General features: G+C 43.9%; 1 protein-coding gene across 3 annotated transcripts; it reads right to left on the bottom strand.

Moving 5' to 3' along the window:
- Positions 1-1,274: 1,274 nt before the first annotated feature.
- On the bottom strand, positions 1,275-26,138 carry pof1b (POF1B actin binding protein). Of its 3 annotated transcripts, none has more exons than XM_056595205.1 (13): positions 25,397-26,137; positions 23,260-23,340; positions 12,221-12,735; positions 10,562-10,595; positions 10,183-10,263; positions 9,529-9,621; positions 9,193-9,306; positions 8,628-8,780; positions 7,665-7,790; positions 7,029-7,160; positions 6,516-6,586; positions 6,239-6,353; positions 1,275-5,382 (listed from the first exon to the last, which is right to left on the bottom strand). In XM_056595205.1, the coding sequence occupies exons 1-13, from the start codon at positions 25,922-25,924 to the stop codon at positions 5,362-5,364; spliced, it is 2,064 nt and encodes a 687-aa protein (XP_056451180.1). In that variant the 5' UTR covers positions 25,925-26,137; the 3' UTR covers positions 1,275-5,361. The 3 variants fall into 3 exon arrangements, with proteins under 3 accessions (XP_056451180.1, XP_056451181.1, XP_056451179.1); XM_056595206.1 differs by having other exon boundaries at positions 1,275-5,338; XM_056595204.1 differs by lacking the exon at positions 1,275-5,382 and having other exon boundaries at positions 5,389-6,353; positions 25,397-26,138.
- Positions 26,139-26,353: the final 215 nt, after the last annotated feature.

Below are 26,353 nucleotides of genomic sequence, written 5' to 3'. Positions count from 1 at the left end.
GGTGTCCACGTCTCCAGGGTGGTGGTTTGACTCCATGACACCCAGGGATCGTGTCCCTCCCCCTGCAACCCCAGCAGGGCTCTCCCCCCAGCAGGGTTCTCTAGTGGGTCGCTGACCCACCACCATAGGGGCCTGTTGACTGGGGAGGAGCGAGGTCAGGGAGTGGAGTGTGTGTGTGTGTGTGTGTGTGTGTGTGTGTGTGTGTGTGTGTGTGTGTGTGTGTGTGTGTGTGTGTGTGTGTGTGTGTGTGTGTGTAGGAGGGGGTGGGACTGTCAATTGAAAGCAGGTAGAGAGATGCCACTCATCTAGCTGCAAGTGTCTGTCAATGGAGAGAGAGAGAGAGAGAGAGAGAGAGAGAGAGAGAGAGAGAGAGAGAGAGAGAGAGAGAGAGAGAGAGCATGGAAGGAAGAGATGCATACAGACCTGGGTAGGGAGAGATGCAGCAAAAGTGAGTTAGAGTGAAAGCAGGGGAGTCAAGTAGGAGGCTTTGTGGAGGGAGAGAGAGAGAGAGAGAGAGAGAGAGAGAGAGAGAGAGAGAGAGAGAGAGAGAGAGAGAGAGAGAGAGAGAGAGAGAGAGAGAGAGGGAAAGGATGAATGAGAGATAGGGCGAGGGAGAGAGAAAGAGAGAGCCTGAAAGAAAGAGCAAGAGAGAGATAGCGAGAGAAAGAGCAAAAGAGAAAGAGAAGGGGAGAGAGAGAGAGAGAGAGGGGAGGGCAGAGTGTGTCTGTGTGGTTGAGTGCAGTGCCAGGCCCCAGCCATGGTAATGGGGAAGCATTGATCGGAGCTGATAACTCTAGCTCTTTGATGTGGATAATGCAGTCTCTCTCTTCCTGCCTCTCGCATCGCATCAGCTTTACACCCGAAAGCCCTGGAGCTGTACAGGATATTGGCTTTACAGACAGTAGGAGGGAGGGAGGGAGGGAGGAAGAGAGAGAGAGTGAAAGTGAGTTAGAGAGACAATGAGAGAGGACAGCAGAGGAAGGGGGAGGAGAGAGAGAGATAATGGTGGGGGAATATTTAAGAGTCTGTGTGCGGTTTTTGCAGCAAAATAGAAATGTACGTGAACACGTATTTCAGCAATACGCACATCACTGTGTTCACGATTGAATCACACTTCTTAAGATCAAATGGTAACACTTATAACACTTATCTTGCAGTATAACCTTCATTGATAAGCTATTAATATACCATTCACACGTTAATTATGAATTAAACAGGAAATACTTATTTGATCATATTACAGATGTGTGAAGCTGATAAGTTCATCATTAATAATTTAATGACTTATTATTGTAAGCATGTGATGTGGCAGGAAAAAAGACAAATATATTAACAAATACTAAGCAAGTCATTCATAAAAAAATTTCAGCACCATGTCTAAAGTTGCAACTCATCCGGTATCGGTTAGAAAAATGCAGTTAGGCCAATAGTTAATCCTTTAATTAGTCATGTTTTATGAATGATTTGTTAGTATTTTGTGAATAACCTTTAAATTGATAATACATTTGGAGACAAATGGAGACCTTTTACAGCACTCAAGTAGCAACTTATCCAGTATCTGCTCGTTTAATGCAGTTAGACTTTTGTTTATTGATTATTTAATCATGTTTTACAGCAACTTTAAAGCCACTTGAGATCAGGTGTTGCTGATGAATATGAATTGATATCAATAGCGTTTTACAAAAAAGAATCACATAGCATTTTTCCAGTACTGTGATTAGGCATGAGCCTAACTAATCTGTTTCTACATGATAAGGAAGCAGTAGTTCATGGTTTATTCATCATTAAGGAAGTATGCATCTTTTCCAGTGGCTTCTCAATGGCACACCGCACTTCCACTACCGATTAAACTTCCTTGACAGTGAAATAATATTTGATAGCACCTCATTCGGGGGACGGATTTTTCTCTCACTGTTTGCTTCCACCTAAGAAGAGGATCTTTCACTCTTATTTCTTTACAATGCACTTCCCCTCATAAGTAATGCATGAGGTCTACGAGCAGCAGAACGGCTGCTGCAATTGATTTAGTCAAGAAATGTGTCACAGAAATGGCTGGAGAACATTCCGACGTAACACTGAAGAAGCCGTTATCGACATGTGTGTCGGCCTTATTTCAGTTTATTTTAAGATTGTGACAAAGGTTGAATATTGGATCAAAACTTTTCTCAAACAGGCATAAATCCACTGCTTTATTCGCTGTCTGTAATATAAAGATATGAAAACAAACAAAAAAATTATCATGGGGGAAAAGTTACATTGCATGTTCATGTTCAAGAATAGACTTTATTTTTGTGCCATTTCTTTCCCCCTGATTTCTAGTTTCAGCCTGAGCTTGGACTGCTCGGTGCGTCTGATTACAGCACCCGTCACTCGCTGAAGTCAACATGGTTGACGAGCAGCCAACTGAGCCAAGCCCTACAGAGCTGGCATGACCTCATTCTCCATCTCAGCGGCTCTCTCGTTCACTCACATTAATAGTTACACTTACTGACCTCTGCTGGTCATATTGAGAATTGCTATAGTGTCCTTTAAATACACTACATATTAAACTAATACAATGCAGTTGAAGGACACCTGCAGGTAGAAATGGTGCATTGTGCGTGTAGAGTGACGAAACCCTCAAATTCAATCATAGTGGGGAAACCGGCCGTGAGCATTGAGACAAGGCGAACACATTTCTCCAAAATCTATTTCGTATGCCGCTACAAATATGGAGAATTCTGGCGCCATCTTGTTGCAGCTTCACCTGGATATGTATCGTAATGCCATTGTGAATAATTCATATTTGACGCCTTAATTAGCCAGAAATCAGGTGGGCAACGAAGGGAGGATAAAGTGTAACAAAGCAGTATATAGGGCCAATATAAATCCAATGGATACACACTGTAAAACATGAAACATAAAAACAGGACACTTGCAAACAGGAGATTTATTCAAATCATGCATTTTTTTAAGCAGGAACATAAACTGCATGGAGAACCAAAAAGCACCTATAGTAAAATACACGTTTACTCACAATCCAGCTATGACCGTTCATCCCTGCCATCTCATTGGACAGAGCCAAGCCAATAAGGAGACAGCAAGGGTGCCCATTCATAGAAAAAGTCTATGCTTTATTAAGAAAACGTATCAAATAAAATCTGACTATAACATAAACTACAACTGGACACACAAACTATTTGTATTGTTTACATATGTCGAAAACAAAGATTCTGACTATTACATTTGCGATTAATCTGAAAACAAGCCAATGATGGATGTTATCTTAAAATTTGTAAGTGTTATATTTTCCAAAAATAAGGTTTTGATTCCACCCCTTAAATGCCCGTCAATGTGCCAGTTAGACTAGATAAATTCACATTCGTCTTTTGTAATGTTTATAGTTTTTTTTGTAAATGTGACACAATCAGTAGTTTTCATCCCCTCACAAAATAAGAAAGGTTTTTGAACCCGATACGAAACACTCTGTGGTTTCTTCAGTTGACATTGTTGGGCAAAATGGAATATAAGTGCTTTTGGGACTATTTGAGTGAGACTCTTACTGAGGAAACATGGATGTTCCCGCCGCTAACTGGATATAGTAGGGTCATTATGAACCTGAGCAAACATTTCCTTTTCAATATGGAAACAAGGAAACCACAAAGCCCTTTTGGGACTTGAACAAGCCGGGTCAATTAGTCACAATATTTTCGAGGTGGTGTTCAATAGAAACAACCTAGAAGTATTTGTCTAACCCTCTTAATACACACCTTTTGATTTGTAATATAGAGACCCTAGGCTGGGATATCTTTCTTTATTTTCAATAATCTGGGAAATTCTCAATGAAACTTTTTCAAATGCACACCCGGACGCAATGGCTGTTGATATAAAGTCACCAGTGGACACACACTTAAACAGGGTCATTATATGACGAATTGGCTCCAAGAAAGCCACAGAATAACATAACCCTACAGTGAAACAAACAAGATAAACAATATATTGTGCTTTAACTCACATCCACCATGTTGTGACCCATATAAACATTTGTATTCATTTGCAAAGGTTTCAATTCATACATTCTGATCCTGAGGAATAATACAGGCAGAAACTGTTTAACATTGATAGGGTTCATTTTCTAACATTTTACCTCATTCGTGATCATCAGCCTTCTCCCTGATCTGATCATATTTTCTTTTACTTTCTTTCCTTCGATGCCCAGAATGCCCCCTAACCAAATCAAATGTGTTACCCTATGAATTCACAAGGCTGACATCACGGATCAAATGGATGTGTGCTTTATCTAAATTATTTAGCCCAGTTAGAATATTGCTTAGTCGATTTACAATTTACAAAGTTCTGCCTTGCCCCCAAAAAAAGGACCTGGAAGGCATGGTCCATCGCCAACAGGCACAAGGTATTAATGTCAAAGAGTATTGACAGTAACATTCTTTTAGATCCAAACTCTCCCCCAATTCCTGGTCAGCCTTTCCCGGAGACTCATGTGAAGTGACCGGTGAAGTCCACAACACAAGCTCCTGGAGTAAACGTGATGGAACTTCAACATCTGAATCGACACAACCGCTGAGGATAAATCTCCTGCTCCCAAATATAACCTGCATCCAAACCCTTCAAACCACATGCTCAGAATCCTTATTGTACCCAGCACCCATGCCAAACCAAGTAAACATGACCACAGTCAGATCTGACTCACCCAATCAAAATAACCACCCGATAAAAAGCACAGCAAAAACAAACCCAACACAGTTTTCTTCCATTTGTCAACACAGCATTTGTGCGCATGCATGCTGGAGATATACAAACATATTTACAAGCAAAGACATTGTGGCAGCCACCCATTCCATTGTCCCTGAGGCTACAACGGTTGTGGTGGATTTATAAAATAATATCCTGCATACAGGATATGACAACACAGGCTAGCTAGCTAGCAGCACTGTGCGTCTTCTACCATTGACGGCTTGGAGCTGCGGCGTGTTTGTATGCGTTTGTGTGCACGCGCGCGTGTGCATGCGTGCGTGCGTGTGCGTGTGTGTGTGCGCGCATGTGTGTGTGTGTGTGTTTGTGTGGGGGGGGAGGACAGCCTCGTGGGATTGGCGTGGTCCTCTCCCTTGCAGTAGATGGAAGGAGGAATGTATTGGCTCAACGCTAAACAATTTGCTCCCATTAGCAGAATCACATCAACCAAATAGAATTTACGGGAAGTGCAGAGCAACCACCAGCGAACCTCTGAGCCCAATGGACAAGGGTGTGTGTGTGTGTGTGTGTGTGGGGAGGGGGGGGGTTGTAGGGGTAGGGGTAGGGGTAGGGGAGATGTCTGAATCTTCTTCTTGTTGATTCATTCCTGTCGGAGAGAAGTAGTGTTTCTTAAGGGGTTATAATGGTTTCCTGTTGTGAAATAAACACAATAAAGCACGGATGTGTTCGTTATTCGAGTCTGGCCAGGCATTGCTGAATACATTCTTGACTTTCTTTATGGAGCACAGAGACATCGTTGCCGCGGTAACAGATATACATGTGTAGCTGCTGTTTACAGTATTCAACAGCAGCCATACGTTCGACGAAGATGGCTGTAGTACTAGCAAGTGTAAAGTGATCCAGTATCTAACAGTAGATGACTGACAGACAAATGTTGTTGCGCAACATCGGGTTCTCCATGGAGCGCTGATGTTCGGGTACAACCAACTTTGGCTGTACCCGACCTGTATGCCAAGTGAAGTGTGCTGTCCAGTTTCCCGAGACAAAAAAAACAAATCAAACGTAAAAGCAATTCATTAAAAATACAACGATACACTGAGAATAAACTCACTGAACCACTAATTATTTTGGAAACGTCAGACATTATTTATAACAGACTTACAAAAAGCTCAGCACCTTACCGTGCGGCCCCGTGAGGAACGCGCTGAAACGTGAAGTGACCCGACCATGTCTCACTGGTGGATACACGTGGAATCTAGCGCCTGCTCTCCATCAGCCTGCCCTTACAGCTGATCCAACCGCGGAGCACATAGTGGCTCGCACATGTACACTGCTAAATGTCTCGCATATCGTTTAGGGCGTACGGCCATATCTACCCCATGCCAAATAGTCCCCAGTGTGTCACTCTCTTTCTTTCCATGCCGCCTGTCTACGGTTCAGATCTTAGTTTTAATTTCACCTCTTCACCTCTCCTCCTATTAGCAGGTCCTAATCATGTGTTTTTGTATCCTGTGTTTATTCGTTCTCTACCTCTGTTGATATTTACCTGTTTGATGATGTCCCCGGTTCTCTCGATCACTATGGTTTTGCCCTCCTTGATAGGAGATGTATTGTTGTAATCATCACCCAGTAAGCCCAGGATAGGGTAATGGTTCCGGTACCTGCACGCGCACACACGCGCACGCACACGCACACACACACACACACACACACACACACACACACACACACACACACACACACACACACAAAAGACTCATTTAATGAGGTGATAACCTTGGTTTTTGTCAGCAGAGTGGTCTGCAGAATAGGGTGTCATTTACTTCTTGGTGATGACAGTCCTGGTGACGTTCTTGGAAGATTCGCTCATCTCAAACTTCAGCTTCTTGATCTCCTAAAGGTTGCACAGGGTGTAAATGGTCAGAGGTCACATGTATAATACCTAATACATGCAACATATTACACATGTCATGGGCCTACACAGAACGCGGTGAGACACGCAGACAGAAGGAGAAACATAGACAGACACTGTCCACAACAGTAGCTCTTTGTCCTGTGTGATGGAAACTATTCAAATATGAAAAAAAATACATAATCAACGCATGAAAGAGTACGTGTGTGTGTGTGTGTGTGTGTGTGTGTGTGTGTGTGTGTGTGTGTGTGTGTGTGTGTGTGTGTGTGTGTGTGTGTGTGTGTGTGTGTGTGTGTGTGTGTGTGTGGTCATGGTGTGTGTTTGTGTGCATGCGTGGGTGCGGGCACATGTGTGTGTGTGTGCGTGCATACGTGCTTGAATGCACGCGTGTGTGTGTCTGGTGTGGGAGTGTGTGCGCCCAGACCTGCTCCAGGTGTGTGATGGTCCTCTGCCGCTGCTCCAGCATGGTGGTCAGCTCGGTGATCTTCAGCTGGTGACTCCGGTCGGAGGAGGAGCTGGTGGTGGTCGTCTCCGTCCGTATCCTCGTCAGCTGGGTCTACAGACAGACAGACGGACGGAGAGAGAGAGAGAGAGAGACACACAGACACAGAGACAGAGACAGAGACAGAGACAGAGACAGACAGACATACAGAGACAGAGAGACGGACAGATAGACAGAGAGAGACAGACAGAGAGAGAGAAACAGACAGAGAGAGACACAGAGACAGAGACAGAGACAGAGACAGAGACAGACAGACAGACAGACAGACAGACAGACAGACAGACAGACAGACAGACAGACAGACAGACAGACAGACAGACAGACAGAGAGACAGGATAAGTGATAAGAAAACAATATTGGGTCAGGTGGGTCACTTTATCGGTAATTCCAAAAGATCAGAGTTCACCAACTTAAAGCTGTGTGGGCACGGCAGAGGGAGAGAAAAAGGACATTTCTTGCACAAATGATCAATATAATGAAATATGAGTAAATATGACAAATGTGGGAAACAAACATGTATCTATTGTTTATTGAATGTGTGTGTTGTGATCTCCTCACCTGCAGGCTCTTCATCTCATTCTCCTTCTCCATCTTCAGGGCACTCAGCTGCTCCTGGTACTGACGAGACAGCTCCTCTGTCTTCACCTGCAAGGACGCACTGTTGCTGCTGCCCTGACCTGCCAGCTAGGGGGGGGGAGACGAAAACACGTTAAGCAGGGAACACATGGTGAGGCTTCAGCAATAATGCGGCCAGCGTTGCATTCCTATGGAAATGAGTGTTGAAGCCCCAACGAGCATTGACGCTAACCAAGGCGTAGCCTAAAGCTAGGACTCTTCGGCTTGACGCTACGCTCAAAGTGTAAACCGTTTAGGACTTTGACCCCGGTTGACGCTGACCTCTCGTAGCGCGTCCAAACGGAAACAGACGGAATTGAGGCTTTAAAGTGCTGAACTCACATCCGCTGGCTGGCAGTGTTCCTAACGCCCAAGCTAGCCTGGTCTCGCGTAATGCGTTGACTGCTCATGACGAAACGCCCAGGTGTGTCTACTGTCTGCTCAACACACCTTTTAATGAGAGGGCTCCTCTACTGCAGCAGGTGCCAACTGTACTAACTACAGTGCCGCTGTCAGCAACCATTCCTGAAAGGCCGCGACGTTACACAGCAAAATAGGTCAGCACCAACTCGCCTCTACATGAATAATACACACACTGGTAAAGCCTTACTGTAGGCAAACACAACGCCGCCGTTCCCTCCTCCCGCTTAATTGGCGGGAGGAGGGATGTCGCAGATGTAGGGCGGCGGAGAGTGTCTGAACTTTTGAGTCTTTTGGAACTTTCAATACAAGGGTTAAGGATGATTAGGGTTCCACGTCGATGCGACGCAATAAACACGCAGACGCTTTGACGCAGTCATGAACCTGTTTTCGGTTTTAGTGCCCGGGCCAATCACAGCCCTCAGCTGCTGCGTCGGGGAGGTTATAAGCGCCGCCGAGGCGTGACCGAAGCTCCGGCGGCGCTACCTTCTGTCTGAGCATGTCGTTCTCCTGCTCCAGGGCCCTCAGGCGGCCTTCCACCTCCTTGAGCTTGAAGTCCCGGCCGGAGTCTGACGTCTTGGCGCTCAACATCTGGCTCTCCATGGAGCGCTGAGAACCCTGGCTCTCCTGCAGGGACGTCTGCAACGCACACATACACACACGCGTTGTGAAACACACACATAAATTACACAGAAACACAAATCACAAAACACATTTAAACGTCAAAAGCATGCACCCGCACGTAAACACATAAACCCACAAGCAAAATGCACCACCCAACATAGAAATGACTTAACACAAAAATGTATGACAACAACGAACACCTAAACACACATAAAAATGATGTGTGTGTAATTATCATTAACATAGAAATTATATAACACGCAAATGTATGCAGACCACAGAAATGTACACACACACACACACACACACACACACACACACACACACACACACACACACACACACACACACACACACACACACACACACACACACACACACACACACACACACACACACACACACACACACACACACACACACACACCTGTAGTTGTCTGTTGTTCTCCCGGACGACCTCTAGGAGGCGATCGTACTGCTGTGCCTGGTCTGCCTTGAAGCTCAGATCCTTCTCTAAAGACTCCTTGTCACTCTCCAGACGCTGGGAGAGAGAGGTTCAAAGCCAGCATGAGAGAGGGAGAGAGAGAGAGAGACAGAAACAGAGACAGACACACAGAGAGAACATGAACCCCGCTGTTGAAATGAACCAACAACGAGTTCCTTGTTTCGCGTTTCTTCTCCGCGCTCTGCCGACCGGCAGCAGACGAAGCGCTGTGCGGTTGGCTTTGCTCGACAAGGGCCGTCGGTCGGCGGCGCTGCTCACCCGCAGGTCGTCGGACATGTGGAGGAGCTCCTCCCGCAGGCTGCTGAAGGTGGACAGAAGGAGACGCATGCTCTTGTCCGCCGTCAGGCGGGTCTGAGTGGGAAACACACACACACACACACACACACACACACACACACACACACACACACACACACACACACACACACACACACACACACACACACACACACACACACACACACACACACACACACACACACACACACACACACACACACACACAGTCACCCTCAGACTGACGCACTGTCTCTGTTTAATCGAGGACAGCTTCAACCTGCCTCCAGTACACATGTCTTGACCCCACGTGTGTGACACCACGGCAAGAGCTATATCTGTAGGATGGCATACCCCAGTAGGAATACATGAAATGCACAAAAATATATAAATATATTTATATTGAAATTCATTGATGGAGGTTTACTTTAATATTGAAACCAAAATAAACGGGTCCATTGAAATGCAGAGGTTACATCCACCCCAAGAGTTTGAGATTCAGAGAGAATTTTTAGCTCTTATCGTTAACATCACAGCTCTGTCTGTCTGTCTGTCTGTCTGTCTGTCTGTCTGTCTGTCTGACTCGTCGAGTCTGACTGTCTGTCTGTCTGTCTGTCTCCCCTGCCTAGCCCGTACCTGCAGTAAGTAGCGGATCTGTTGTTTGGTCAGTTCAGACGCTCCTTTAGGGATGAGGGCCTCCACCTCCTCTCTCTCCATCTGTTAACCAACACATACGAGGCAGAACGTAAAGGAGTGTGGAGGATCTTAGGTTTTCTTGCCATTCCATCTGATGTGGATTCTTGGGGTTCGAAAACAATTTTCAATTCAAAACAATTCCCTGTTCAAAATCGATTCTCCATTCAGTACAAAGGTATAATAGGGATGATAGGGATAGTAATATACACAAACTGCAGTAATACAACACACATACTGAAATGACAGAATATTCTTAAGTTTTCAGTGTGTTTGGCCTTGTTGAGTTACTATATTTTCATTTCTGTGGACTTGTCCTTACCTTGTAGTCACTTGTGGAGTCCAGCTGATGTTTCCTGTAGCACAGAGAGACAGGAAGCAGAGAACAATGAGGAAATATCCACGCTTTAAATAACAATAACAGACATACACGAGAACCGCATTAAATATATATCTCAGAAACCTAGATCCTAGGTTAGTTAGAGTCTAGAAACAGAAACTGCTTTCACAACAAGTGTTTGTCCTCCTATGATCAGCTGGATTCACTTCCTGTGTTCCACTTCCACTGGTTTATGTGAACTGAACTCAGTGGGACATTTTATCTGTCCTGGAGCAGGTTCTTTGAATTTGATTTTTGATTATAAACTATTATCCATTCATAATTTCCAGATCGTTTGTTCATGCATTCATGCATCATCCATCAGTTACCGTCAATGAACAAAATAATTGAACAAACGGAACAGCTGTTCACTGCATGAATATGATCTTATCATGTTTGCGTTCTGCCCCAACAGCTCACACCATCTAGGTTCCCAGTCGCGTCCTCCAGCCTCTATCTTCACAGCGAGTCCCATTTACTCGGTCCGCTGTGTTTACCCTTTGTGTGCCAACTGGAAGCAGAACCAGCCTGGTTCTTTGAGGGTAATCCCTCTAAACCAGTTTGTTTGCTACCGACCGAAACTCCGTTTTTGAGAATGACAACATGCCGATGCCAACGCTCGGCCAGACGCACCCTGGAATCAGAGCTGCAATCCGGACCCATTTATTCTACAAACGGGGGGTTGGAGAGGACGGCTCTGCAGCCAACACCTCCAGCTGGAACCTGGCCTCTCGCTCGGGTTACAGCTAGCGACCTGCCGAGGCCGGTGTCCATGGCAACGCCCTGCGTCTGGTTTCCAGAGGAACCTTAGAAGTAGACCTCGCTGCTCAACAGGAGCTGTCGAGAGTGGGTCACCCCGACGCAGTCATCCGGCCCGCGGGTGAAGAAAGAGATCCACAAAGATAAACGGGACTTGACGCATCCCTGCACGACTTGTGGTATTATATATGAAGGGAATCTAAAAGTGTCATCTTATTTTATTTCTTTCACAGGCAATAACTCTTATTTACTATCTGTCTATTGACCGACTCTGATGTTGTACTGTGAAGGTAAGACACACACATGCTTTTTGTGTGAGTCTTCACTAAGCTACGCCTTAGCCTCCTTGTTACTCTATAGGGGTGGAAATAAACTAGTTTAGTGTAAAAAACAAGTTGTTCAAAAGTGAAAAATGGATATTGCCCTTTATTACAGCTCAGGTGTATTGCCAGAGGCATTCCCGGAGCATTAGCTTAGATTCACTTCGGTGCACACATGTGTGTGTGCGTGCCTGCGTGCGTACGTGCATGTGTGTGTATAGTATGTTGTGCGTATGTGCAGCCTGCAAGCGTGTGCATGGGAACTCACACTCACATGCACTCGTGTTTGTGTGTGTGTGTGTGTGCATATTGAGATCCTAATCTTCAACCACGTATAAAGTATAAAAAGATTTATCCCGCATAATAAATCTCTTTACACTTCACCACTAAATCTTTATGTCTCACTAATTAGTGGATAGTGGACGTTTAAATCCCACCTACACATGTGTGTGTGTCCCTGAGTGTGCGTGCGTTTGCCTGTGCGTGCGTACGTGTGAAGCGGTTCCCACTGGGGAGGACTTACCGCCCACGGATCTTGGCCACGTGCTCGGAGATGCAGGAGTGGATGTCGCAGTTCTTGCGGTACACCTCGGCCAGCAGCTCTCCAAAGAACCGGGTGTCCATCTTCATGACCTGGGGGTAGTCGCTCCGCTCGGAGCGCTCGGAGCGCTCGGAACGCTCGGAGCGCTCGGATCGATCAATGCGTTCACTGCGCAGGCTCCGGTCGCTCCGGTCACTGCGGTTGCTCCAGTCACTGCGGTCGACGTGATCGTTGCGTTCGCTGCGGTGCTCCGACATGGAGGAGCGGACCACGACCTGCTCCACCGGCCTCTCCACGAACCGCTCCACCGGCCTCTCCACGTACCGCTCCACGATCCTCTCCACCAGCCGGGGCTGGATCACGTTGATGATCTCCGTCTCCTCCAGCTCCACCTCCTCCTCCTCCACCTCCTCCTCCTCCTCCACCACCTCCTCCACCTCTTCAAACTCTTCCTCAGTCACCTCCACCCTCGCTTCCACATCGTCCACCAACTCCACCTAGAGAGAGAGACGGGATAAGGCAGCCGTGTGTCAAGAAAGGAGGGTTCTTTTGTATGGGGAACAACAATTTTAATTACTTTTTCTTTTTAAACCATTATCAGTCAATTATCAGTCACCAATCAATTCAATTAAAGAATCATCAAGACAATAACCATCTTCAGCTGTATGTATGTTGCTTTGGTTCAAACACATACACCCACAAACGTGACACTAATCCAACACACACACACACACACACACACACACACACACACACACACACACACACACACACACACACACACACACACACACACACACACACACACACACACACACACACACACACACACACACACACACACACCTGGTGGATTGAGAGGTTATATAACCCACTCCAGGAAGCAGTATGCACTGCTACCATGGAGAAGACAATTCACTCTCTACAAACGCCAGTCTATCGAGACAAACGCAAAAACTGATCTGTCGTCAAACAAACCAGAGAATGCGGTCGTGTTTACAAGAGTACCGTATTTTCCGGACTATACGTCGCTCCCGAGTATTAGTCGCATCAGTCAAAAAATGCTCCATGACGAGGAAAAAAACATATATACGTCGCATCGGTGTATAAGTCGCATTTATTTTTAAACATTTAAACAAGAACGTTTAGTCTGGAGAGACTGAATAAAATTGCAATAGCAATACAGGTGTGTCGGTCCCACTCGTAGTTCTGAGAGTATACCGAATTCAGTGACACCGGGATTCCACCGGACGCGTATGCGCCGCGGTCCTAAACCTGAGCGCACGATCGGGAGGTGGAAGTTGCGCTTAGACACAAGTCCAGCGGAGGGCTCCAGTTTTCGCCGGCCAAGTCATGCGCTGTGATATGTGTGACAGCTATGTTGCACAACATTGCAGCTAAGGCTGGGGTAGCTTTGGTTGAACCGGAGGACATTGAGGACGATGACGACGAGAATATAATTTATTCGGTGGTGCAGTAGGCTTGCAGCGTTCAGTTGTAGGCCTAATGAATGACGGTGCCATCTTGCGGCCGAAGATTATGTACGCACAATTTTGGCATATAAGTCGCTTCGAAATATAAGTCGCAGGGCAAGCCAAACTACAAAAAAAACGCGACTTATAGTCCGGAAAATACGGTAGTCTGAGTTCTTATCTCTTCAAGTGCTTCTTTGTGCTCCAAGAAGCAGAAGAACAACTGTTCCTCCATGGAAGTTCATCTGTTTGTTGAATGTAAGCCCATAGGGTAACTGGCAGCAAGGTTATGGTGTAGAATGATTTATTTTACTCAATGAAAAATATTGGCTCAGACTGAGAAGCAGATTCCATGAATGGCTTCTATAGAAACTTTTGGTTCCTTTTTTCCCTCCATTTCTTCAACTTTCATCTCTCACGACAATGACAATGAAATACGTTTATCTTATTCTCACATGTATAAGTCACAGAATTGGTTAAATTCTCCATGCATAGTATATTAATGCCATCGTGGGATTGCTTCCAATCCAATCAAGGTTAAAGGAGTCATTTGCTGGTTTAATGTTCCCCGAAAGTGGAATTATGAAAACAAAATTGTGAAAATTATTTTTAATTCATTTCAACTTTGAGATTCTATATTCTTTATATGTAATGTAGAAGAATGAGGCAGAAAACTGGGCAGCTTCCAGTGCTGAACAGTATAATAAACTGGTAGTACTGGGCAGCCAGTCAGAGTGAGAGAGGGCACAGCATACACTCCTTGATACTCTACAGCGTGTCGTAGCTTGTGGACGATTTATGTCCATGGGAGGTTGCCTCCATTTTGAAGTGTCTTCCTGTTTGAATTCTCTTAACATCCCAACAGCAATCAATAAATCAAATGCTTAGAGAAAAAAATAGAAAAAAACGGCTTTTGTGGCTGCCGCAGGCCAGTAATTAACCTCTCCAATCAATTAATTTGGCCGGAAATATATGATTAGTCCATACCGGTCTTTCTACCTATTTACCTACCCAGCCACCTGTCTGTGCACTCATTGCGCATGAAAGGAGTCTTCCACAAGACTAAGTAGAGCTATTGCTAAAGTCAGCGAGCCAGTCATGTATTTGGGGGAGTATCTTTGCAGGAAGGCCTGAAGTTATGGCTGGTTCAATTCTTTGTTTGGTTAGATACTTTGTTTGGTTAGATACTTTCAAAATACAGCTCATTCTGGCTGGTTTCTCCAGATCTCCTACCCCGGGTTTACCAGGCATGTATGCGTGGCCTCACCGTCTCACGAATAACCCCACTGCCTGCTTACTTTTCATTGGTTCCTCCACCATCTACATTCCATTGGTTCCTCAACAGTGTCAACTTGAAATAATTAAAAACCCACGCAGATTGCAGAAAGCCAAACTGACATGATAAGCGGGAAATACGGACAATAACGCTAGATTGTTACAAAAGATGACAGATAGTCCATGGGCGTAACCCATCGGTCTTAAGTTTATGGTTTGGTGAACTAGCTTGGGTGTGTCAACTGTTAAGCCCAAAGTCAACAATAACAGGTTGAGCCAAACACTTTGGGCATTTGTGAACTGTACAGTGTCAATATGCAAATTATCCTTTACTCCCTGGGGCAAGCAAACTCTCGCCGTTACAATACCTGTCCTCTACTAGAGTGTCTTGGGGAGCCTGTATGATTAACAAAGAAGTCACCGACTTTGAATGACCATGTAATGGCTACAACCAAGAACGGTTTTGCTTGACCAGACTCATCCCGTTCTCCTCAGCTTAACCAACCAATCACATCAGAGCCAACAGCTGTAAACAACCTGCCTTTGTAAACATACCCATATCTCGAGTAGACCCAACCTTTGGTCTGGTGTTCAACAACCTCATCTCCAACCATTTTGCCAATCATGCAATGAATATAAAAATGAAAAAGACACACCCTCTTAATCCATTAACTTCCACCCTGATCACTGATATACATTGATCTAAAAAATGACTGTGCATCACGTTCCAGTTCAAGCCGACTGATTCCCGGGGGAATGATAGATTACTCACTACTTGCCCAAGGCTCGGGCGGCTGCCATGGGAAGGCCGATGTGCCTACAGCACAGATGTGACATACAGCCGTAGAATTAAATACAGAGGCGGTAGATCATGATATTTATCAAGTCTACCATCTTTATTATCCCACACTGAGTTTCATCATGCCTCGCCCTGCTTTTACAGTTCACTAATCTCCAAAACATCTTAGCCCCCGTCTGCTTTAATACGAGCCCCTTTCAAAGTTGTTGACTGATTGTTGATTTTGTTCTGCACACAGCATGTTATGATTCACATGCTATGTCTCAAATCAACACATGCTAGCTGACGCTTACCACAATAGGTTTCATTTGGGGAAACGTGTCATATTACCATACTGCCATAATAAGAACTTTCCAGAAGCCTCGGAGCGTGTGAAGTGTGGGAGTTTTGCGATCAAGGGGAACGTGAGTGGGTTGGGGTGTGGTCGGGCCTACACATTCTCCACATTCCATCATGGAGAGGGATGTCGCAAGACACACCATAAGCTGACAGAGAGAGATTAATGGCAGTGCTACATGAAGCAGTTCAAACCAGTTTAAAGGCCCCAGCGCCCTTTGGGCGACGCAGAGGCAAAGTCAAGGCAAGTGATTTTCCACTATTGGCGTTACAAATCGGAGGCACAGGTTGAAAACAGATGCTTTTATCCAAAGTGATCAGTAATGCACACATTGACACACCGTCCGCAGAGTCAACCATACAGCGACAGCCAGGAGCATTTAGGGTTAAGTGTCTTGCTCAGGGACAAAACAACACTCTGCTAGGAGGAACTGGGGATCGAACTAGCAACCTTTCGGTTACAAGACAAAGGCTATACCTCCTGAGCTAAGCCGACCCTTCAGGGAATTTATACCCTTTCCAAGGATTTAAATGCCCTGGCAATATTATCCACCGACTCTTTTTTTTGTATTGCATGTGGCAACAGATCAGGATTTATGTAACCAGCAAGTCATTTGAGGCTGAGATTTGCTGCCTATCTGCATGGCCAAGTTTTCTGCACACTCTCAGGATTTCGTCACCCATTTTGAGAGTGAATTATTTGTATTCATAATTTCTATTGAAAAATATATTTGTCCCACTTAACTGAAAAGAAAAAACACTGTTCCTTTAAATCCTTTTGAGTTTTATTAATTAGAATTGGTACCAAATCAAACCCACAAACACCTGCCATATTTTTGATTGAGCTTGATGCTGAGCTAGCGGACAGAAAGTTGTAAAAAGTTGTGCATAACTTAAACACAAACATATAAGCTTGGAATATGGTTTGGAAAATACTGTCACTAAGTAGCTTCCTTTCTTAAGACTAAATGGTTTAGAACTGTTTTTCTGCCAAAATGAAAAGATTTAGGAGATCACGCGTTTTCTTTTTAGGTTAATTGGGTCCTAAGACAAATGTCTAGACGCAAACCACACAGAAGATAGGCCCCTTTAACACCCATCTATCCCATAATTCAACAGGCAAAACAACCCGTCATCACCTCGTGTTATCTCATCGTGTGTGTGTGTGTGTGTTGGTTTAGTCGTCATATTTACTCGGGTCAGTACAACTGATGCCACGGGGAATGCAACAACATGAGACGCATGTTATTTTACTCTAATAATGGTGTAATTATGAGGAATGGGATGTTTTCAAAGATGACGGCCCTGATGTAACGATCGTGTAACTAAACGTACAATTAACCAACCATCAATCAATATTTGGTCATATCTAGCTTTAATTAAGCCTGGTCTTTGTTGACTCCTACAACAACAAATAATTGCTTGAGTTCTATCACGCAATACGGATTAACTTATTACAAGTAAAAAACGAAACAAAAACAAACAATAATAAATACAACTTTAAACTATACTGTAAGTCAATGATATGCCAAATTCCAATGTGACCGTGATTTCTGCCAAGAACTCACTAATTTCTCCACCACTGTTAGGGGTAGAAATTCAGACATAAAACTGTTGCAACAGAGACGATAAGTGTTCCCAAACAAGCAGCCGGAATGAATACAGACAAGATTACCTCGAAATAAACAAATAACATTAGCTGACTCTACTAACGAAGAAACCATAACAAGAATGACTTCTGAGTCTTTCTAGACCGTAGCCCCCAGCCCACCCAGACAAGAACCAACAGACACCAACATTACATCAATAAAAAGGGGCGGCAAGAATGCAGTGCCTTCAGGTTGTTGAGACCAGCATCCCAAACATTTGCCATGAGTAGTAAAAAGAACCATAAAAAACATTAATTTTAATAACACCAAATTCTGGAAACATCTTTAGCTCTCTGACGATGATAAAGATGAGGATGAGGTCGAAGATGAAGAGGGCAACACCGAGAGGGCCTGAGCCATGCCATGATTCAACCTTTGTAATTGAATGACCCCAATGACACGATGGCTGGGATTGCTATGAGGCGTGGGCCTTTTTGTAGCTTAACCGTTAAGCAAAAGATCCTTCTCGTCCAAATCCATTCGTCACACCTGCTGGATGATAGGCACCATTATTCATTCAAAGGCTTGATTCTTTGCCCAACCCTTGATGATATCATTCCGGAGAAGGTGGAGGTAACACCTTGTTCTGGCCGTGGTTTGACATTGACATTTGATGTAATCACGTGTAATTGTTGGCATATTTCTCAGTTTTCGGTAAGAATGTTTTATAAATACATCTAATTTCTTTAAAACCGAGTTCATAGTAGATTGTTTTGCATTTTTTGTTTTGCATTTTTTGTAAGTGATTATACGACCGAAGGGTTCTTGAGGAGATATTAGGCTCCTTGGAGGCAGGCTCTATTGTGAGGCTAACTGTAAAGCTTGGATTTTGTTATGGTCCGTCTACAGTCACTTCCTCTAATTATGAGTTCCTCATATGGTCTGGCGGTGGTGGTGAAGTCTCAGTCAACAGCCCGCTTTCCAGGCCAAAAACCTCCAGCGAACCAAGATGGAACCATCTTCCGTTGCTCTTTGTAAAGCGTACACAGTACCCACGATTTATTTGGAACATTAATTATTACATCCACAAATTCTACATTTAGCTTCAGTTGGTTTCTGCTTATTTCTTCTAAGTGTTCCAAAATGTGCTCCCAGAAGTCTTCCGTGACAATGTGGAAGCTAAAATGGTGATGCTAAAATGAAAGACCAAGGGCCAATTCCCCCAGTAGAGTTTCCCTTTCCTCAGGGCTGAGCAAGAGAGATTGCTACTCATGTGATTAACCATTTAACTACAATCTTGATTTCCCTCCATTTCCTCCAGTTAACGATGCAAAGGAACCAAATGACTAGGGCATGAGATTAACCTACAATAACGGAACCTGTTATTCAAGACTTAACAAATAAGATTCAGACCCTTTCATTCCAAGGGTTTCAGAATGAGTGTTGACTCTTTTGAGTATGTTGAGGTTAGCGTCCACAACCATTCGCAAACTACTTTAGGCAATATTCCCTATTTTATCCCTTCTTGCTCATTAGCATTATCAATCTCACTTGGCAGTAAACAAAGTAGCCTGACTTGGGTATTGAGGAAGAAAATCATTTGGCCAAATATTTTCTAGGGTGTGGAAGATGCCACTGGGATTGCCAAACAGCATAGCAGAATTTTATGTCTGTTCGAGTTTGCTGCCATTGCCTCCGCAGTCACATGTCATGATCACAGAGAGAGAGAGGCAAACTTCAAACAAAGTAACTTCTCTCAAACATACAATGAAGATATAATTGCCCCATTGCTTTGGGCATAGCAAGAATTGGGTTGGGTAACATAATAGATGCTTTTAAACTATTAAACAAGAATAGATCTCCATTTCCCATTGAATGTACTGCCTCACATCTTTGCCGCAGTCAACTTGTTTTTATCACACCCTCTTTCGCGGTATCCTCTACAAACTCTGCCCACAAGATGTTCATCTCTGAGCCGGATTATCTTTGATTTCCGGGAAAATCTTAGATTTACGCTTTTATACGTTTTTTTGAAAAGTTTATGGAATGACGGTCATGGTGAATGTGTTTTTGTGTTTGCCCACATAGCAGGTGGATGGCCTCGGGGGACAGTAACCACACTGTTACGTACATGGAAAGAGCTCGCTGTGGCCGCTTAGCAGGATGATTTATTGTTACGACTACAACAAACATTTGACCCACACACACTAACAAGTGCGCACACAAACACTGATTTGAGGTCAACACTGAAAATTGAAGGATATCAAAATGAACGTAATTTGCATAGCAATCAAAAAAATAGGGCTTTAACCCTAACCCTAAGATAAAATAGTACAGTCTGAATAAAAACTATTTGGAGAATTGATTTAAAAGAGGGCACAGGGTTCGCTAACCTAAATTTAATAGTCACACACTCTCAAAGACATCAGTTCACATGAAAAGCTAACGAGAGAGAGAACGAGAGAGAGCGATAGAGAGAGAAATGTTATTACATCTTGAGACGCTATACTTATAAACTGTTGTAATAAATTACTTCTTTGTTTCAATACATTTCCTTAAAAAAGAAAACGAGATAAAAACAACCCCTTGAATTGTATACATCCCGTATATATTCACATATCACAGTGTTATGAATAGCCGGAAACTTTCATCTTGAAAAATCTGATTTTTTTTAGTATGCTCATTTTAGGGAATAGCAGCGTTTAAAATAGCTTGGTGGTTCTGACAGTGGTCGAGACGGTGTTTCAAATCTAGCGAGAGGAGGAGATGACTCCTTATTTATTTTAACAGGTGGCTGTGAGGCTTCACACTAGATGTCAAAGGGATTATGGGAGTAGCCGTAGTTTAAAAGCTTCTTCCTTATGCCTTTGTTCTAAAAGCAAAAGAACAGAGTCCATCAAGTTTAAAGCCCAAAGACACATATTATACTGTGATCCATTTGAGCTGAGTCTTTTGGCCTCTCAGTTATTGTAACCTCAGGGCTTTCTGAGGGTTTGCATGGAATTTATATACAGAGCTCAAACATTCTCAACGAGAGCACGTGTCCAATGCAGTGACTGTCAATTAAATCCAGCTGGCCTCTTCAAGTTCAAGCATGCGCGCGCGCGTGCGTGCGTGTGTGTGTATTAGGGCTGGGTGATATCGATATTAATCACAATATATAATTTGATACTGCTGAAGCCTGAAGAAACCAGAGTGTTCATTAGTTAAACCATACACTTTTGTTTATTACCATATTGTGATAAGGGAAAATTTAATCACATTTAAATATAAACATTTAACTTCACAAACATGTTTATCTGCCCCCAGCAGAACAATATAAAGGTAGCTTGCCTTGTAACCTATTGAAAATAATGCAAATAAAAATAAAAGCTCTGACTTGTTTCACATTAAACTCCTTTGGCAGGGCTTCAGAAAACATCTTCAATCTTAAAGAGGCACAACCAATGCATAAAAAGTAAAAAGGTGGATGAACAAAGGCCCTGGCACATGAACTGAACTTTATTATATAAAATATGAACTACGTAGTGCTTACGTAAATGCAAAATGTAAACATTGTAAAACCAGATATTATGCTACATAAAAAAATGTGTTTAAAACTAAAAGATCTGTGAGTGACTATCACATCAAACTCCTTTGGCAGGGAGGCAACAATCTCAAATGTTTGTAAAGGTTTATTTCTGCTGTGTGATTGGCTGTTAGGTAAATCCATATCAGAACTGTTTTTTGTTGTTGTTCTTTTACTTTTATTTTTTTAATATCAGGCATTTATGTCTAATGCTTATCGTCGTAATCTACGTGAGTTTTATCGCGATTAATAATCGTAATCAAATTATTGCCCAGCCCTTGTCTGTACTGAAATGCATGTATATATATATGAGTAGGGTGTGCATGTACCCTTCGGTATCCAATGACTTGATTTGATTTCGATTGTTTATGTGAAGATTTGATTGAAAATCATTTCTCGATTCCCGTTTCAAAACTGTTTGCCGTAATGTAAACAGACAAAGGCAAACCTAATACAAAATATATAAAGTAAAATACATGAAGAAATACGAACAAATAAATAAACAGATTTTTTGGAGTTCGGAGGGTGTGAATCTTTTTTCCCTCACCCATATATACTCATGTGATTCCAAAGCCGTGTTTACTGTTTCAGATTGTATCTCTAATAATTGGATAATTGGAGTATAATGAAGTAACAAAACAAAAGAATTGCCTAATTAGTAATGCATTCTGCCTTATAGCCGGAGGTACAATTCAAGCCATTAAATGCCCTGCCAATATACACCTGACTGCCAGCCAACCGTTTCTGTTGTTAAGTGCTCTCACGCTAGAAAGAAGAATTTATTTTCCTACGTAAAGAGCCTAAATTAGCCTCTCTTCCCTTAAACAGCTACAATGGTTTTCAGAAGAAAACCCATTAGCCCATTTTTTTCGGAAAGAGAATCCCCTGACTCAACCTAGCTGTCAACAAAAGCGTGATTGTCATCTTGGGTGTCTCCGGGGGCGGGCTCACACGGCCATTTTCTACTCGCTGGAGCAGAGAGGTGTGGCGGCACTGAAAAGCTTGTTGTCATAACAACAAGTTATGACAACTGCCATTCAGCATTTTCTGACTGACTAAGCACGATACACTTAAAAACTGCAAGTTATCGAGCAAGGCCAACAACAATATGACAAAAAACAAAACAGTAGATACTATTTTAATAATGTCAGCTTTCAACCGATTAATAAAGTTATCCAAAAGGAATCAGTGACACTAAAATAACTTTAATAAGTACCTTTGTACAAACTAACTCTACTAAACATGGAAAACCTATACGAGTCACCTGAGTCTAAATAGTGAAAGCTGATCTGACTGCTGCCGCTGCAGGTCGCACATTGTAGGCCGAGATCAAAAGAAACACACTGGCCGAAGCAGAGACTGAAACCGACACGCCCAGAGAGAGAACCAACGCTACTGAGTAAGTGTTTTCTCAAGGCCTGCAAGCATGGACAAAGCTCCTAATAACTGTCGCCATAAAATCAGGGCAGGAATTTCAGGATATAGCTATTATTTTAAGGAGCCTAAGGAGCTCCGCACTGGTTGCTGTGCGGCATAGCTTGTGTTGATGGGTGTGCTCCACCGAGCCTCCACACCCATCGGTTCCCTCTGCAGCCACCACAGCCTCAACGACCCACGTCGTCCCTTAAGACACTTGGGCAATATTCAAAATGTGCTCTGGGGTAGTGCTGTAGTCTTACGACATAATCACTCACGTCACTTTAGGATTATGAACACTTTCACACCGTTTCACTTTCAAGGCAATTTGGACCAAAGTTAAGGGCTGACACACCTCACGGTCGAGTCAGTTGAATTTGCACCAAAGTTAAGGGCTGACACACCTCACGGTCGAGTCAGTTGAATTTGAAGGGTGTGCGTGTATACGTGCGCATGTGTGTGTGTGTGTGTGTGTGTGTGTGTGTGTGTGTGTGTGTGTGTGTGTGTGTGTGTGTGTGTGTGTGTGTGTGTGTGTGTGTGTGTGTGTGTGTGTCATTACTCCTCACCTCCTCCTCAAAGACACAGGGCTCAGGGCTCTTCACTGGGCTGGACATGCTTATCATGGAGGAGATGCTCCCATTCATGCTCTGTTAGGACAGACGAATGAGGGAGAGAAAGGGGGGGGGGGGGGGAGAAAGAATTTTAGTCAAACGTTAATTACACCATGGTAACACAGAAAAAGCCCACACTGTCAGTCAAGACTGTTCGAATCAGAGAAAAACAAAAAGCTCTTCTCCTCCTCGTGAGGGATGTAACCCTACCTATACTAAAACACTGCCAGGGAGGGCTACTAGTCAGGGACAGAGGCCAGGTTGCCTTGGCAGCAGGGCCATTGGTCGGGCAGCCATTTCCTGCGGTGCTGCTGCCCTGCTTCCATTAGCACCGACTCTGCCACACAACAAGGAGCTACACAAACAGAACCACCGACGACAGAGGTTCAATATAATCCATGTGTAATTGTTTGTGAAAACGTTATGAATTAACCATTCAATTTGAATAGGTAGGAATTGTACATACCACAATAATCACTAAAATAACTAACTCAATCACACTAAGCACACTGACCTTGGGTGCCTTGAAAGGCGCCTCTAAATTAAATGTATTATTATTATTAAGCTACCAGGAGGGAATTCTTCCAGATTCCTTTATAAGAGGCTGTGAGAAGAACCAGTGTATCTGTGCTGCTGCATTATGGGTAGGTTTCTGGGACAACATTGGCAGTAGGCCTATCTCTTATCTTATAAGCTACCAACTATCTTTACATAAACATGTGTAAATTTCAGGTAATTCAACTTTGCGGTTTCCATGTGCTGTAGGCTGGTACAGCTTGTGTTATGGTACGTCATGAACAGAGGAGCTCTGAAGCGCACCGGTTGACTAACGCCGTTGCCCTTGGCTGTACTTTGACCTCAGGGACCAAACATTAATCATTATCACTGCTGAACACTTTCTCTGACCTGTCATTATGCTGTCAGTGGTGACAACACCACTTGGTTTGGTTTATCCTGTTTTAAAATGGAATTTCAATGGCTCAGCATGAAGCAGCCCTCATCAAAGGAAAATCAAAAAAAAGTTTTCCTTCTGCTCAAAACAAAACTCCATTTGAAATTCAGGCTCATATTGAGTCCTACCAGTGGATAGACTTAGGCCATCTGTATTTAATTGATGTAGGCTACTATAAGCCCATTGTATGTACATAATGTAAAGGACTGTTATTGGTAAAAGTACACTAATACATTAAGAAACATCTACTGTGTTCAGATTAATTTCCCAGCCCTATGTGTGAGCTCACTGGATCTTTTATGAATCATTAGGTTGTTCCCTGTCCTCAAAACTAACTCCTGAACTGGGCATGGCCTTCCCCTCTCAAAAGCAGGGAGTGCTACAAAGATGAAAAGGTCTAGGTGTGGTTCTCTGCCTTATTAGGGAATGCGTTTGGGGTAAACGCATTGATTCAAAGAATTGTATATTCGTAGAAGCCTTTAAGCCCCCAGCACCTTGTCCCAACAGGCCACCACTTGTAAGACGCGTATAATTTCCTTGCCAAGAGTGAGCTAATCAAACATCATTCAATGTGTTCATGTGTCAAGTCAAGTCAAAAGGGATTAGCCTCCTATAAGGGCAGGGGTTTGGTTTGTTGTTGTTCTGAGAAAGGCGTCGTTGCCTTTCATTTCGGGACACATGACATTCTTCATCGCGTGCACCTATGCATTTGCATAGTAACTTAATGTCGAATTGTGGTTGTTCCTGTTCCGTGCTCCTAAAAGCCTGCATAAGTCGTGGCAGACGCAGGTGTAGAGAGGGCGTCACCGTGAATACCTGAGATGACTACAGCATTTCTCAGACAGGGTGGTTTGCAAACCTGATAAGAGTGCTGATTAACCTAACGTGCTTTACGACGTCATACCACCGGTGACTTACCACGAGGCAGAGAAAGTTTCGAATTTCCTATTCTGTAGCACCTATTAACTTTGCAATAAAATCGTAGTCAGATCAATAGACATAAGCCAAGTAGCCTTCTAGATAGGCTGTTGACGAATACAACCATAGATGTATATAAAACAGACAGGCATAATAAAATATACAGTTGAGTGCATTGTGACAACACATGGATTAACACAGGCGGACCAACGACGAGCGCACCTCTCTCATGCTGTGCTGCTGGAAGCCCATTTCCGAGCTCTCCTGGCTGCTGATACTGATCCGCGGTACGTTCTGCTGCATGTAGACCTGCTGCATCATCTGAGGCATGACCTGGGAGGTCATCATTTGGGGCATGACTTGAGAGGTCATCATCTGGGGCATGACCTGGGTAGCCATCATCTGGGGCATCACCTGCGAGGTCATCATCTGGGGCATCACCTGCATTTGAGGCATACCCTGGGGTATCACCTGCATTTGAGGCATAGCCTGGGGCATCACCTGCATTTGAGGCATAGCCTGGGGCATCACCATGAACTGCTGCTGCTGCTGCCGCTGCTGCATTTGCTGCTGCTGGACGGGAACCAGGTATCGAACGGATTCGTATGATCCATTTAAATTGTACGGCCCCGAGGAAAGTGTGGTTGACATTGAGGGTAAGGTACGGGACGACGAGTCCGAGCAGACGCTGTAGGTCCTGTAAGACGTCTGGTGAGGGAGAGACAGTGTTGGGGAATTTACGTTTTCCATGGGTGCAGACGAGAACTATAAAATAGCAAAAAACAAACAAAGAACAAAAGATAAGCCTTCTTCACAAAAACTCGCCAAGGTGTCCACCTCGAAAAAACGCCTGTTGACAATGTTTCCGACTTCAAACTTTTGCTTCATGTGAAACGCTCGCAGTGTCCGTCGCTGAAGTGAAACCGCGCAGTTGTGGGACCCGTCCTACAAGGAAGAGGTAAACGAGGAGAGCTCATGTAGGGCGGGGCCTCGCCAACTAAGTTTTCTGGATCAGTGGGCGGTGACCCACCTGTAGTCGGGTATCCTCTGCAGTTTAAAAACGCACTGATGTGTATGCCTTACCTTTAGGTAGCGATGTGCAATAATAATCAAGCAATAATAATAATGAAATACTATTTTTGACACTCCTTTCTGTTGAAGCCGAGCTGTCCAAAGGGT

Source organism: Gadus chalcogrammus, chromosome 7 (genome assembly GCF_026213295.1).
Source record: "Gadus chalcogrammus isolate NIFS_2021 chromosome 7, NIFS_Gcha_1.0, whole genome shotgun sequence".
Taxonomy (NCBI): domain Eukaryota; kingdom Metazoa; phylum Chordata; class Actinopteri; order Gadiformes; family Gadidae; genus Gadus; species Gadus chalcogrammus.
The sequence above is the reverse complement of the archived record's forward strand: the minus strand, read 5'-3'. Positions and strand labels throughout refer to the sequence as shown.